This window comes from Leuciscus leuciscus (assembly GCF_965113295.1).
Source record: "Leuciscus leuciscus genome assembly, chromosome: 11".
Lineage (NCBI taxonomy): Eukaryota > Metazoa > Chordata > Actinopteri > Cypriniformes > Leuciscidae > Leuciscus > Leuciscus leuciscus.
In genome coordinates this window covers 31,563,974-31,581,108 of record NC_138735.1, presented here as the reverse complement: position 1 = coordinate 31,581,108, position 17,135 = coordinate 31,563,974, and the positions used below count along the sequence as shown (strand labels likewise).

Here is a 17,135-nt window from a genome sequence, read left to right as displayed (position 1 = left end):
TTGATAGCTATGAATATTAGCTTTAAATATCTGTCAAACCTCTATCAGTAATCTCACTGGTTGATTTCTTCTTTTCTGTGTTTTGTCTAGCATGGATCCAGTGGGAGTGAATTCAATAGAGACTGCAGCTCTAGGGAGACCCTTCCAGCTGGGGATGCTGTATGACTGCAGGAGAGATGCTCTCGTACCAGGTGATCAACGACTGTTCACCAGAGTCTGTGAAGCCTTCAATAAATGATTAGAGTAAAATAACTTATCTATGATGTTATAGTAAAGAACTTCCAATATTAAATGCACTAAATCATTTAGCAATATTAATGTACTAAAGCCCCATTTTAAAAGCTTTCTCAGCATTTATTCACATCTTACGGCCTTTAAATCCCCATAGCAAATATATTACTATTTTATCAGTCATGTTATGTGATATATTGAGATTTTATTATTAGTTGTATTGTGTATTTTTCAGTATTTCAATTATTTTATTCATTTACTCTGGTTTTTATAGTTTGATTTGTTTCTCATTCTTCCCTCAGGTCATTTTGACCTGAATCTCATTAAAAAAATCTTTAAAAATTGAGTGTTCATCAGAGTGGTCCAAGACCATAGGACTTTTGTTGTACTTGAACCACGGATACACAAAGAAAATGGACTGGATTCCAGGAGTTTATGTGGTTGTAATAAGATGAAGATGATCAAGATGGCGCCGCGGATGGCTGCCTCGGTGTGGAGCTCTCCAGTTATTGTGTTGTTTTTGTTGGTTTGTTCTGCGTTTAGTCATTCTTTTCCTATCAGTTTCACCAAAGACGAACTACTGGACATTAGGAAACACACACCAGACAACTTTTTTACAGATTTTGATTACTCAGACGTTTTACTGGACATTCTCGTCGGAGGGGCAGCGGTGTTGTTCAAACGCGCGGTCAGACGCAAACGCGGGAAGCGCGCTGGCGCGCTGGTGAAACTCCGCGAGCGCGGCCTCCGCACTGCACTCCCCAGTATTCATCTTGCAAATCTCCGATCTCTTCCTAACAAAATGGACGAACTTCTTCTCCTCACCCGCACTAACAAGGATTTTTTAAACTCCGCTGCTCTGTGCTTCACTGAAACCTGGCTGAGTGAAGCCATACCGGACAACGCACTACATCTGCCGGGCTTTCAGCTGTTCCGAGCGGATCGCATCGCGGAACTAACGGGGAAAACGAGAGGTGGTGGATTGTGTTTCTACATTAACGAAAGTTGGTGTTCAGATGTAACAACACTGAAGAAGATGTGCTCTCCTAACTTAGAGGTGCATTTCATAAACTGTAAACCTTTCTACTCGCCACGGGAGTTTTCCTCATTCATTCTCGCGAATGTTTACATTCCTCCAGACGCGTGTGTGAGCGCGGCGCTACAACAGCTGGCTGAACATGTAGCTGAAATGGAACAAAGGTACCCAGACTCTCTTTTAATCATTCTTGGGGATTTTAACAAAGCAAATCTCTCCCGTGAACTGCCAAAATACAGACAGCATGTTACATGTCCTACCAGAGACAGTAATATATTGGACCACTGTTACACCACGATAAAGAATGCGTATCACTCCGTCCCACGGGCAGCTTTGGGGCTCTCTGATCATTGTTTGGTTCATCTTATACCGACCTACAGGCAGAAACTGAAATCAGCTAAACCTGTAATAAGGACTGTAAAAAGATGGACCAACGAAGCAGAGCAGGATCTACAGGCCTGCTTCGATTGCACTGATTGGACTGTTTTTGAAGCTGCAGCCACCGATCTGGATGAGCTCACAGATACTGTAACATCATATATCAGTTTCTGTGAGGATACATGCATTCCTACCAGGACATTCTTATCATTCACTAATGATAAACCATGGTTTACTGGGAAACTCAAACAGCTTCGTCATGCCAAAGAGGATGCTTACAGAAGTGGGGATAAAATCTTGTATAACCAGGCCAGAAACAGACTGACAAAGGAGATCAGAGTTGCTAAAAGAAGCTACTCTGAAAAGCTGAAAACCCAGTTTTCAGCCAACGACCCGGCATCAGTCTGGAGAGGCCTGAGGAACATCACCAACTACAAATCACCATCCCCCCGATCTGTGGAGAATCAACAACTGGCTGACACTCTCAATGCATTCTATTGCAGGTTTGAGAAGCCCAGACTCACACCTCACACCCGCTCTGATGTGCACTTCACACATCCACCATCACCTCCTGCAACCCCTCTCCTCCCCCCTTCTGCCATCCAACCTGAGCTTAAGGTCTGTGTGGAGGACGTGAGCCGAGTCTTCAAAAAACAGAAGACTAGGAAAGCTTCAGGCCCAGACGGCATCTCATCTGCTTGTCTAAAAGCCTGCGCTGACCAACTGGCCCCAGTCTTCACGCAGATCTTCAACAGATCATTGGAGCAGTGTGAAGTTCCCTGCTGCTTCAAACGCTCCACTATCATTCCGGTTCCCAAAAAACCTAAAATAACTGGACTTAATGACTACAGACCTGTCGCTCTCACGTCTGTGGTCATGAAGTCGTTTGAAAGACTGGTGTTGGCCTATCTGAAGGACATCACTGGACCCCTGCTGGATCCCTTTCAGTTTGCTTACAGAGCAAACAGGTCTGTGGATGATGCAGTCAACATGGGACTGCACTATATCCTGCAACATCTTGACAGACCTGGGACTTATGCACGGATCTTATTTGTGGACTTCAGTTCGGCCTTCAATACCATCATCCCTGATCTTCTCACAGCCAAACTGACTCAGCTCTCCATGCCATCCTCAATCTGTCAGTGGATCTCCAGCTTCCTGACGGACCGGCAGCAGCGAGTGAGACTGGGGAAGCTCTCATCCAGGACCCTCACCATCAGCACTGGCGCCCCCCAAGGGTGCGTTCTCTCCCCACTGCTCTTCTCCCTGTACACTAATGACTGCACTTCTAAAGACCCCTCTGTCAAGCTCCTGAAATTTGCAGACGACACCACTGTCATCGGTCTCATCCAAAATGGTGACGAGTCTGCTTACAGACTGGGGGTTGAACAGCTGGCTGTCTGGTGCAGCTATAACAACCTTGAGCTGAACACACTCAAAACAGTGGAGATGATTGTGGATTTCAGGAGAAAATCCCCAGCACTCCCCCCTCTCACCATCACGAACAGCACTGTGGAAGCAGTGGAGTCATTCAGGTTCCTGGGCTCTACCATCTCTCAGGACCTGAAGTGGGCAAATCACATTGACTCCATTGTGAAAAAGGCCCAGCAGAGACTGTACTTCCTTCGCCAGTTGAAGAAGTTCAATCTGCCACAGGAGCTGCTGATCCAGTTCTACTCAGCCGTCATTGAGTCTGTTTTAAGCACTTCCATCACTGTCTGGTTTGGTTCAGCTACCAAATCGGACATCAGGAGACTACAACGGACAGTCCGGACTGCAGAGAGGATTATTGGTGCCCCCTTGCCAACCCTCCAGGACCTGTACTCTTCCAGAGTGAGGAAGAGAGCAGGTAAAATCATCACAGACTCCACTCACCCTGGACACCCCCTGTTTGAACTGTTACCGTCAGGACGGTGACACAGATCACTGGCCACAAGAACATCCAGGCACAGGAACAGTTTCTTTCCACAGGCCATTTCCCTTCTGAACACTTAACATGCCCCCCAATGTATATGCCTGTAAGTGCAATACTCCCACTGTCTAGTGCAATATTCTCTAAGTCAGGTGATATTTATATTTATATTATTCATACTACTCAAAATACTGTAAATATGTTCATAATCTGTAACATGCACTAGACTCCCACTGTCTAGTGTAATATTCTCTAACTCAGGTGATATTTATATTTATATTATAATTCATACTACTCAACATACTGTAAATATGTTCATAATCTGTAAATGTTTATTCAGACTAAACCCAACTGTGACCCCTTTTTTTACTTTTTATACTATTTTTTTTTTTTTTTTATATATTTTATTCTTAGAATTTGTATTACTATGTTTCTTGTTGTATTTGTATTTGTATATGTGCACTGGAAGCTTCAGTACCAAGAAAGATTCCTTGTGGGTGCAAGCACACTTGGCAATAAAGCTCTTTCTGATTCTGATTCTGATTCTGATAAAAAAAAGTAACAAATCAATTTGGGGTCAATTTGACCTCTTTAGGAATGAATGGAATGCGAGGAATTCTTCAGGACACATAATTCAAATTAATTCACAAAATTCAAACTAAAAATGCTAAAACTTAAAAATATAAAAAAATATTTTATGGCTACATTGTATCTGAATGCATACTAAACTGAACTGACTTTAGGACCCAGAGGAACAGCTCGTTTGCTGCATATAGAGCTATAAGGCCATCTAGTGGCAAGAGTCATGAAATGTCATGTTATATAAAAACTTTTCAACAAGAGACAGACACCCAATGTGAGATATTTTGAGCTGAATTAACAGGGTTATGCATAAAATGTTAAGTTATTTTGAAATAATGTAAATAGTGAGAATGAAAAATAAAAATAAAAAATAAATAATGTGCTTAAATTCCATATATATTTATTATTGTAGATAAGATCTAGTAATTTAAAGGTAAATACAAATAAAAATCTCCACAAATAAATAGAAATAGAACAATATTATCAAACTGAAATAGAAATAAGATTTCTGGACAATTTTTTTAAAAATAATTTGAGGGCTTCGGGTCATTTTGACCTGTGAGTGAAGGAATTTTTTTTTTTTAAGGTACGAGGGAAGGAATTGTTACAGGCTGCGAGAGTGTTGGTTGCTCTGTATCATGATGGTTGGCATTATTAATGTGATAGTCCGTCAGTGTTTATATTTAGATATTCACCTGCTCAGAGTAATTTATGTAAATACAGTTTATTTAAAGGTAAATGTAAGAGAATGGTCAATGGGGGCAAGAAACACAAAAATAATGTGCTGTTGTTCTACTGGGAGAAAATGTAAGTTGCGTTTTGCAAAGGGGCTGATTAAATTACTGTTTAATGTTTAATGAATAAAGTATTTATACATAAATTATTATTTTTTCTCCATTACAGGAATCAGACTTTGGAGTAAAGAGCAGCTGAAGGAGAACATAAGCGAGAAACCCCAAATCAATACAGATTTCACAGTCACCGCTTCAGACTCGATTGATGAAAAGTCTAGATTGCTGAATATTGATGGTAGTCTGAAACTGAGTCTTTTAGGAGGACTCCTCAGTGTAACTGGAGCTGCCAAGTTTCTCAAGGACACCAAGAAATCATTCAATCAACAGAGACTGACATTACATTATCATTCCACCAGTAAGTTTGAAGAACTGATCATGAACCACTTTGCTGGAGACATGGCCCACTATGACGATGACGTTGCCACACATGTAGTGACCGCAGTGCTGTACGGAGCAGACGCCTGCTTTGTTTTTGATAGAGAAGTTTCATCTAATGAAGACAAGAGAGTGATAGCAGGAGAAGTAAAAGCTGCATTAGAGCAGCTAAAAGGCATTTCAGCCGGTGCAAACATTAATCTGAATGACAATCTGAAGACCGCTACCCAAAAATTCAAGTGTACATTTTATGGCGACTTCCAGCTACCACATAACCCGACCACTTTTGAAGATGCTATGAAGGTTTTTGAACATCTTCCGAAACTGCTGGGAGAAAACAAAGAGCTTGCGGTTCCTCTGAGAGTTTGGCTTTATCCTTTGGACAAACTTTTCTCAAGAGTTGTAAAGTTTCAACATGAAATCAGCACAGGTTTAAGCTCAGACGTTGAATCTGTAATTGAGAGTTTGAGTACGACTGAGATGAAATGCAGTGATCTTCTGACAGACACGCCAGCTTCAACATTTACTGCATTTCATGACAAAATTAATGACATGAAGAAAAACTGCGGCCAGTGCAGATTGAGTCTCATGAAGAAGCTCGGCTCTCTCTTACCAAAGATCCGTGGAAAATTCATAGAGGACACAGCATTGATCGATCTTCTACATGATCATGAGGAATCTCCATTTGAAAGAAGCGCTCTTGAACAATGGCTGAAAGAGAAAGAGGAATAATCTGACATTATTAAAGCATTGCTCACACAACTGAATGACTCAGGAGCAATGGTAGAAAACAACCTCAATAAAAATGTAATGAATCTGGAAGTAAAACATTTGGTCAGCTACACTTTCACATCATTGAGCTGGACAGATGTTCTGCTTTCTAAACAAAAGACCTTCCTGAGTTCTTCAACGAAAGGAAAAAATGAGGAGAAAAGCTCTGAATCTGAACACATGACGTGGCTCGCGCTTGACATCCAAAAGGCAATGAGGAACAACCTGAGGGTATTTAAACACTTGATTGTTTTAAACAATATCAAATCGGTCAAATTTATTGTTGCATCAAAAGAAATGGAAAATAATCCAGGTTCCTGCATTCTCCTGTATGAAAATGAATCTAACGAAGCTGTTTGCTTCACTCCTCCATCAATACCAGACTGTCCGATCATTGAAGATGTCAGATGTAGACAAGTGGTTCTGAAAGTGTCTCCACCGGGTCCTGATACAGAGGAGCTCAAATTACTGTACAAAATGAAGGAAGAGAAAGACTGGAGATCTCAAACTGTGTCAAAGATCCAGAATACAGTTACTCTGACTGATCTCAGAACAGATACTGAGTACAATATTAAATGTGCAGCGGTGGGAAAACTCGACTACACCGTAGAGAGTGATGTGACGCGTCTCACAGTCATAAACCAGAATCTCATCAAGGCTAAAGAGTCTGCTGTCCAAAATCTCAGTTGGACTGAAGACAAGTGCAATTTACTTTTGGAAAACACCAGGAAAACAACTTTTAGTGCACTTCATAAGAAAATACATGATATGCAGCAAAACTGCCAAACGTACAGACAAGATTTCAGTGACCGAATTAAATCTGTGATCCAGTCAGTGAAAGCCTGTGAGAAAGAGTCTCGTGCTCTGAAGGATCTTCTTCAAGCTCATGATGAGTCTCCATTCAATGAAAAGAGTCTGAAAGAGTGGATCACAGTGAAAGATAATGAATTAAACACCGTTAATGAGTTTCTTAGACAGTTAATGGACTTTAGAGCTGAAGTGAACAGAAGCTTGGACTCGTATTTGTCTGATATTCAGGTGGAGAATGTGTTTTGCTACACTTTCAGTTCTCTTGAGCTGCCAGATGAGTTGCTTAATGAGCAAGAAAATTACATGAATCCTCAAATGATGAGAAATCCACAGAAGAAACCTGATGTGGCGTCTCAATCATGGCTCACTGGAAGCATCAGGGAGAAAATGAGAGAACAGCTGAACATGTTTAAAGAGCTGATGACGTTATATAGCAGTCAAAGCAGTAAATTTATGTTTTCCATTAAAGACCATGAAAAGCATCCAGGTTCCTGCATTCTCCTGTATGAAAATGAATCTAATGAAGCCGTTTGCTTCACGTCTCCATCAAAACCAGACTGTCCGATCATTAAAGATGTCAGATATAGACAAGTGTTCCTGAAAGTGTCTCCACCGGGTCCTGATACAGAGGAGCTCAGATTACTGTACAAAATGAAGGAAGAGAAAGACTGGAGATCTCGAACTGTGTCAAAGAACCAGAATACAGTTACTCTGACTGATCTCAGACCAGATACTGAGTACAATATTAAATGTGTATCGGTGGGAAAACTCAACTACACCGCTGAATCTGATGTCACAAAAGTTTTCACAAAGGTATGATGAACACTCATGAAATATCAGCTATAGAATTTCATTAATCATTATTCATACATCATTATCGAATTTCATACATCATTAAACACTGGTATTGTAATCTTGAGGCGTTTTCACATTACTTGTATCCTCCAACACAATCACTGTTCTGATGTTCACATGAGAAGCATTGCTGATATCATCTCATTAAAGGGTTAGTTGCTACTGTAGGGAACCAGATAGCCTCACAGAAGACATGTGGGATGCAAATGAACTAACAAAGAATTTAAGTATACAAAACAGAAAACATTACATCAATTCTAATCTGGCATTTAGCATACAAGTAATAACAAACAATAAATGTATAATGCTTACCTTTTCTTGGTTGAGTTAGTGTGAAAGGGCCTTTATTATTCCAGGGATGTTTTATAATTTGATGATGATTTCAAAATATCACATTGTAGAACATTTATGCAAGACCATCTTTATTGTTATTGTGTTTTTTGTGCTTTACATACAGAACAAAAATGATCTCATCGAGAAAAGCATCTTAATTGGAGATGGAAATCCTGCTCGATATCGTCTGCAAACAAAGACAGAGAAAATGGATCAATCTGAACCATATAGTAAAATGACCTTTGGAGAGAGAGACAAAAACAAACCCCATAAAACCCTTCTGATGGTGGGAGAAACAGGAACAGGAAAAACAACCCTGATCAATGCGATGATCAACTACATGTTGGATGTGAAGAGAGAAGACAAGGTTTGGTTTGAGATCACAGATGATCAGTGTGACCGATCACAAGTTCACAGTCAGACCTCCAGCATCACTGTTTATGGGTTTTATCCACAAGAGAGTCCGATCCATTTAACAATCATCGACACACCAGGATATGGAGACACACATGGAGCTGATCTTGATAAACAGATCGCCAAGCGTTTGCTTAGTTTGAGTAAATCTGAAGAAGAGATTTACGAAATACATGCAGTGTGTCTGGTGATTAAAGCATTACAGAATCGACTCTCTGACAGACAGATATACATGTTTGATTCTGTTCAGTCTTTATTTGGGAGAGATATTGCTGAAAACATTGTCTTGATCTTCACATACTCAAATGGAAAGCCCCCTAAAAATGCTCTCATGGCTGTTAAAGTGGCTAAAGTCAAGTGTGCAGTGAATGACAAGAATCAGCCTGTGTTTTTCCTGTTTAACAACTGTCAGTCAGAAGCTGCTGATGAAGAAGATGAGGAAGATTGTGAAAATATGCTGGATCAATCATGGGATCTCAGTTTTAGAGGAATGGAAGGATTGTTCAAGTTTCTCTACACAATACAACCAAAATCCCTGAAGATGACTCAAGATGTGTTGCAACAACGGAAGCTGCTGGAGGCAAATATCTCTACTCTAAAAGAACGTGTTCACATGACAGAACTAAAGCAAAAGGAGCTGAAACAAACTCAAGAAGCTCTGGAGAAGAACAATAAATATTTCAAGAATAATTATAACTTTAAGTATGAAGTTGGTGACGGTGTGTCTGTGGTCCAGAAGCTGGAAGAAGAACTGCGAGAATTAGAGAGAGAAAAAATAAAGCTGGTGATTGAAGCTTTTGACTGTGTGCAAACTCTGGAGAAGATCGCACTTAACACTGATTCTCTGAACACACTGCAGCACATTGATTTTCTGATTGATAAGATGAAGGAAATAAATGAGCCTGAAAAAGCTGAAATACTGGAAAACATCAAGAAGAGAGCAGGAGAAGGAAAACTAGGAACTCTGAGATACATTTCAAGATTATTTAAATAATAAACATCATCAGCACAAACGATGAAACAAGGAAAATCGGAATTGGATCCTGAAAATGTTCTGGCTTTGTTCATAAGCATGTCCTTCTGGAGCTCTGGGATACATACAAATAAGTAATTAAAAGTATTTTTGATTGCAACTTAACATCTGTGGTCACAAGTTGAGTTTTGCATCCAACACCACATTAGCATAAGCCAGCTTTTATATATATATATATATATATATATATATATATATATATATATATATATATATATATATATATCTTACTGCCGAAACTCTTTGCATTATGCTGGGGTTAATTTCATTATTAATTTCATATATATATATATATATATATATATATATATATATATATATATATATATATATATAAAGGATCCTGAAAATATCTGTATTTTTCTCCTTTTTAAGTTGCTTAGAATAAACAGCATCTGCTAAATTAAACAGAAAGACTATTATGTTGTAATTTCTTGCAATATGAAATTAACCCCAGCATAATGCAAAGAGTTTCGGCAGTAAGATACTGTTGTAAATCAAGACAATATTATTATATTGTAAAATCAGCAAGTAGATAGAATTGATATGTTTTGGAAAATTGATGTGCATTAAAACCGTCACAGTGGCTGTAGAAACTGTTAGTCACTAAGCTCTGCCACCTAGAGGCCATATCAGAAAATTATGAGTACCATCATTCATGAAATATAGTGAGAGACAGTTGTGTAATAAAAAACTTAATAAAAACTCTACTAGACTATAAATCTGGACTTACCTGTAAATTAATTTTTTGGTGCTCACATGTTTATTGCTTCATTTATTGTCTTTGAAGTGGTGCTAACATTTTGTCTTATGAATATAGTACAGAAAGAATATGAAATGCTTTCACTTGTATCACATTTGTCTCATTATTAAAAATTTTTTTTTTTTTTTTTTTTAAATTGGTGCAGATTTGTTTTATGTTTATTTGTGCTTCATTGCTAAGACACACTTCCTGAAAATGTTAACACATTTCTTAAAGCTGTAACTGCAAATTCAAAACCACAAAAATAAAATAATTGACCAACACTTTATTCAAAACTACATTATTGTTAATCTGATTCAAACTTTGGCTTCAAATGGCTCTGAAAATCATCCAAACAGACACTCTGAACACACATTACACCTTAGTTTTCGCTTTCTGCGCATGCGCACTTTCAGGTGTTTATGTGTGGTGGTGAGCTAGAGCTACGGTTTAAGCCATTCATTGAAGCTCGCCGTTTCACCGGGTCCTTTGAAAATGTCTGAGGGTCGCAAGAGAAAAAGTTTGTACGAACTGTGTGAGAAGAAGAGAAAGGCCTCAGAAGAGAGAAACAAGATCAGAGTGTTTTTGGGAGATTGTTTCACACGATGGCGTGCGCTGAAAACACAGGTTGGGCTTCCCACTGATGCCTCAGTCGTGAAGTTTCTACTCGACAGGTAAAGTTTGGCATGCTATTTGGAGAAAAAGTGCAAATCTTCTTTTGGAAAATAATCTTGTATGAGTGATGCCGACAGCAACTTGTAAACAGAGCGTGCACGAGGAGAACCTCGCACACGTTTAATAGGCGTTCCCTCTCGGGAGCAGAGTGTTGCGCATGTGCATTTTTTCAAAAAGTGGAGAGGGCGGTTCTTATCTAAAATTCGGAAAGATCCTCCGCTATACCTTTAACTTAGGGGCCGCTAGCACGACACCGTTCTAACAGAAAACTCTTAAGTTCTTTCTGCGCAAACTTCAAAAACGTGAACCCGTGAGAACACTGATGGCCTGCTCATGCGTATTATGAGTTCCAGCCTCCGGTTCGGGCTCGGTTTCTCCAATGCCATGACATTGCTTGTCCTCTGAGCTCTGCTCCTGTAGACTAGCCTGGATGCTGAGGGGGCAACCGATTCCCAAAACGACCAAAACACCTTCTCTGATTGAAAAGGTATCTGAAAATGTATTGATTGGCACAGTATTTGTTAATGTTTAGTGTGCAGGACAGGTTCCTCAGTTGTCTTTCTAAACTCCTGACCTCAGCCTCCAGTTGCCTGATGGTTTCGGCAGCAGCATCGGCATCTCGTCCACCTGCGGAGTCAAGGGTGTAGTTGTGATCTCTGGCCTGTTCTTGATCCTCCGCGACTGTAATGTTAGGCTGTTCATCCGCTTCCTCTATAGCAGAGTCGCTATCCTGAAACTCTCCAAGACGCGCATTAACCCGATCGAAAACTGACTGACGAAGAACACGAGTCTCCCCCCAGCTGTTCCACGAAAATCAACTTGGAATAGTACCGGATTTTAGTCTCTTCTGCCCACTTTACGAGACGTATATGCTCTCCTTGTCTAAAATGCAACACAAACGTACTACCCCGACTTATATCAATCTCACCCACGCCTTGCGGAGGTGTTCATCCTTTGGGAAGTCATGGAAGCTTAGGTATGGCTGCCGTTGTTTTGATGTTGAGCAGCCCGGCACACTGCAATAGCACCGGCGAGAGGAGGCAGCCATAGTTTCTCTGGTAAGTAAGTAACCACCGGAAGTGCGAGTACACTGCTTGACGATTTCGAACATTCCGAAACAGGAAATAAGATAAAGGCCTATTAGCAGCACCGTTCACGAGCGTGAATCCTGCGATCTCCGCCTTTGATCAAAGAGTATAGAAGCCCAAGAGGCGAAACTCAATAGGATTTTATACTCTTTGCTTTGATCTCGCAGGTTTCAGATTCACTGCGAGAAGAGAGAAGTTCAGTGAACTGTCCGTCTTGCCTGCACTTTCACTCCTCCCCTCACTGCAGTCGCTTACTCTCACCTACATTTCAGGCGAGGCGCATCTCAAACAAGCCTTATGTTTCTAACGAGCTGAAATGTATTTTGAATAGGTGGAGCTCAAACAACATTACGACTTAGCCTACTATCTTCTCTCTTTCACTGCTCTGTGTACAGGTAAATATTTTTAATCATATAGTGTTTAAGAATTTACTCAAAATACTACTTAAATTAGTTGTATTTTCTGTGTTAAGAAATATTTGGTACGAACTGTGTTTTATAAAGCACTTAATTCATGGTTTTACTAAAAATACCAGATGTTATCTCCATTAATTTCACACATTTAAGGCTATGTCTACATTAATCCGGATACATTTGAAAACGGCGTTTTCGTTTATAAACGCTCTCTACGTCCACACTAGTGTTTTCAGGCGTTTTCGGACGTTTCAGTGTGGATGAGAAACTTGATCGCATGAAAACGCAAAAAACGCATGAAAACACTAAATTCACCTTTACTGCGCATGCGTAAAACCCCACAAAAGATCACTGATATGATTCAGATGGAAAAATAAATAATGAAGTTATCGCGCAATTCTTCTGACAGGATCATTTTATTTAGTAAAATATCTCAGCATTCACTGATGCGGTCCAGGTCGCACGCAGTCAACATTTGGTCTATAACGCGACTGCTCTCATGTATTGCCGCAGGACAGCAAATGTAAGTAAATTGTCATCTTTGCAGGACTGTGATATGAAGAATGTGCAATGTAGAATATTTTTAGCAACAGTGTGAAAGTGAATAGCACATAACAGGCACAATACTGGTATAAACATGAATATTTATTGGTACAATATGCGTCACATGACTAAATTTAAATAGTTTTTAAATACCACCAGTTTCACAGTCCACACTACAACGTGAAAACAGTGTTTTCAAATGTATCCACTTTAGAGTGTGTTTTCAAAAAGCTTCATTTTCATTAATAAAAACGCTGTCTCAGTGTGGACGGAAGGCCAAAACGGAGAGAAAAATATAGGTATTCAAACGAAACCGTATTAGTGTGGACATGGCCTGAGAGTAACATAAAGTGGATGATGTAAGCTGTGTAATCAGTTTTATATGATCACAAACCAAAGTTTAAAGGGTAACTCAACCCCTGGTCAGAGCCTGACTCCACCCACTGGCAATATTTGAAAAATGCTGGAAAAGTGGGCAGACCCCAGCGGAGATAGAGGGGACGAACCGAGGGCGAGGCTGAGCGGGGGGGCGTACGTGCACCTGAGACCCGCAGTGACGGATTAATTGACAGTTGCTGTCAGACTCTAAAATGGAGAGTGACTCACAGGGTCGCAAGACGACGTAAAGTACATGCATCTGATCCAGCAAAATGCGCCGGCGCGTTTGTCGACCTCAGAGGATTAACTTTAGCCTAACCATACATTTTGATTATATATATGATCACTCACATCAAGACGCCGCTGCAGTGGTGGAGTCCATGCAGGAGGAACACTGCGTCACTTTTCAGCGCAAGCTGTGTGTAACCCGCCTAATTTCCAAGTCTGCTGGAAAGCTATGCAGTCCAGCAGTGCTGTTGCAACCAGCAACACTACACCTATGTACCCTCCCGACCACTGTACTAAATACAGATAAATCTACTCCAACTTGAAGCTATCCTAACTGATGCAATACTATGCGTGGTAGCTCGTACCAAGGGTGTGTTGAGCTGGAACCTGCTTACGTCACGTAGTACTGCAAACATCCAATAGGAAAATTCAACTGCAGTAGCCACCGTTCAACCTGAAGAGGGCAGCACTCAGAAGTTTTTACACCATATATTGTAGAATTTGTTGAAAACCTTTTCTTCGTCGAAGCAAGAAACCAGGAGACGTTTGGGATCACGTGCAAGAAGTTATTCTTTATTGAGGACTTCGCATTGACGTGGCTGCAGTTTTTCCCAAGTCTGTCTAACGTACAGATGGTGGACAACCAGAATGCCTATTACCGCCGCGCCAGCTGCCGCGGCGAAATCACCGCGGCAAAAATAAACCAGCCGCATTTCAAAGTCGTTCCCGAAATGACCGCCAGGTGGCGCAAAGGGACATTGTGCAAAACAGCAGCAATTGCCGTATTTTAAAATGTAAGTGGGTTAAATATAAAACCCTAAGCCTAATAGGCATATTTTTCATATATATATATAGGCCTATTAGACTACAACAGAATAGAACCAAAGATAGAATCAATTTTAGAACTGAAAAAATAGAATCAAAAGTTAAAAATAGAGACGATATTAGGAGCAATGACGCTGAATATTTTTACTATTCTATTGAGGAATTAGATAAATGAAGAGCTCTCGTGAGCGATACAATTGCATAGTAATTTATAGTGATTTTCAAAAGCAGTCCTTAAAAAAAAAATATACATGGAGTAGTTAGGCATAATTTTTGAGAGATTACGCGGAACGCGTTTTAGTTAAGATCCTGGTTTCAATGCCCTTAATGTATATAGGCTAGGCTACTGCTTTAAAAAAATGTCACAACGCGTTTTGAGATTGTTTTGAATTAAACATTGAAGTTTAAAATGTAGTCTTATGCCACACCAGGCCGAGTGGCGTTACGCATTGTTCAAAAATAAGGTTTTATTCTGGCATGTGTAATTGGCGTTAGAATTTTGTTTTAGATTTATTAGATTTAGATTTTAGATTTCGTTAGATTTATTTTTCTCATAACAGCTAAAATAACTTAATATATGCCTTGTCTTAATATGACCTACTTAATATAGGCAATAGGCATATAATAGCCTATATAATAAATTAGCAAAACTTGGCCACTAAATATTTAATTTTCAGTTATTTTAATTATCACAATTAAAGTTTTCATTTTATTCAATTGAACAAGCGCAACAATCAGCATTTAATCAAATATTCTAAAAGATGTATTATTAATAATAATGTTATTTCAACATAATATTTCGTTTTTTCGACATAATATGTGCGTGCAACAAGCAAGATGTGTATTTGTAAATCCGGTGATGCGTGCAAAATTTTTATCAATAAACTAGTGTTTTCTGACAGTGTCGACTGCAAAGATGAAGTTGACGATCGCCATATTTGTAGTGAACGCACCTAGAGAGAAATGCACATAAAGACATAATCAGAGAGTAGCCTTTTTCTTTTCGTTTTGAATTATTTCGTTTGAAGACATTTCAAGCTTTGTGTATTTGATGTATTTCTCATGTCTGTGTGAGGCATACGCTGAGTTTCGTTAAGTTAGGAGGATGAGATGCGCTCCAGCTGACGTGCAATGCAAGTGACCGCGCGGGCGCCTCCATGATTAGTGTCTGTTATATTTGCTTCTCTTACTTATTCAATCCAGCAATTGGTTGATGAAAAATTGATTAAAATTAAGATACAATTTATAGAAAACGAAATTCACTTTAAAGAAAGGTTTTCTACTAAACAAAACTTAATGAAGTGGTAAAAATCATGTCTGACCCACTCCATATCCATCTCTCGATATAATGCATCCTATCTTACTCGTGCTGTTCACTTTTCATATTCAACATAGATGGAAAAAAATAACATTATAATATTTTAACAAATATGATACTAAATGAGATTATTTAATGTCTACAACAGTATAATAGGCCTATAGACTCTATTTGTACAAATTGCTGCACATTAATTTAATTAAATGAAACCTTGTAACGAATTCACACTGTAGGGTAGACTGTGTACAGTTGAGACACCTTAAATAACTTGCGTTCGCAGCACAAGTTGTGATTTTTGCTGTGCACTTGCATATTAGTGTCAGCTGGGAAGGAAATATAGAGACCAGACCTCTTGGAACTTTAATTGAATACATAGCGTTGGTAAAGCATACTGAAATTACATCCCTACAAATGTATTAGGCCCTACTGAAAATAAATGGATCGAATTTAAGCAAAGTAGCCTAAATGTTAAGACTGTAAGCACTTTGCTTTTTTACGTAGCCTATAAAGGATTCTTATAGCCGACTTTGTGTTAATATAATTTGTAGAGAATTTTTTTTAACTCAAACATTAACACTGAAATAAATGAAACTAAATTATTGTAAATTTTTTGGCACACCACGACGAGTGGCGCTATGCATTGTTCTAAAGCCAGGTTTTATTAGTGTTCGACAAACGCGGCGGCGCGTTCATTTGAATGAAGAGCGCTTCTCGCTCGTGTGAGCGAACACACACTGGAACGTTAGGCCATGTCGCAACGAGTGAATCGTGGCAGAGTGGTTGAACTTACGTTACGATCATTTAGATGACACGGGTTCGAATCCCGAACTAACTTGGACTACTGATATTTGTATATTAGCCTATTAATGCATTGTATAGTCTATTTGTCTAGTTCTAAAACATAGTTTTTTGCTTATAGCCTATTTACAAAATAAAATCACCATGCATTTCCATTTTACACTAAGGAACAAATATTATACAATGACTTTACTTCTGTAGCCTATAATAATTCCAATCGTAATTTCAAAAGCAGTTCTGTTAAAAAAAATGTATATAGGCCTATATAATTATGTATATATGACGTTTAAACGACAAACAATAAAATCAGAACCAGTATTCTGTTGCGTTCATGGTTCCAGTCGCAGTAATGCATCCACGGCTTTTCAAAATGTCACAAAGCGTTTTGAGATTGTTTTTAATGAAATATTGAAGTTAATAATTAAGTGTTTTGGCACACCACGACGAGTGGCAAACTCTTTGTTTTGTTTTGCAAACTCAGCTAGCCTGTGGGGGGTTTGGAGAAGGCAATAGTTGCTTTATCGTGGGGGTGCAGGACAGAGGTGTTAATGTTCCGTCTTTCATATGGAGAGTGTCGGAGCCAGCCTGATGAGCAGGCAAAGG

General features: G+C 39.3%; 1 protein-coding gene across 1 annotated transcript in view; it reads left to right on the top strand.

Annotated features, from left to right (window-relative positions):
- Positions 1-9,509, top strand: part of LOC309508907 (uncharacterized protein) — a 108,282-nt gene extending 98,773 nt beyond the window's left edge. The window contains exon 4 of the mRNA XM_082183452.1: positions 9,202-9,509. Within this exon, the coding sequence (XP_082039578.1) occupies positions 9,202-9,485 (284 nt within the window). The 3' untranslated portion in view covers positions 9,486-9,509. The remainder of the gene's footprint in view (positions 1-9,201) is intronic.
- Positions 9,510-17,135: the final 7,626 nt, after the last annotated feature.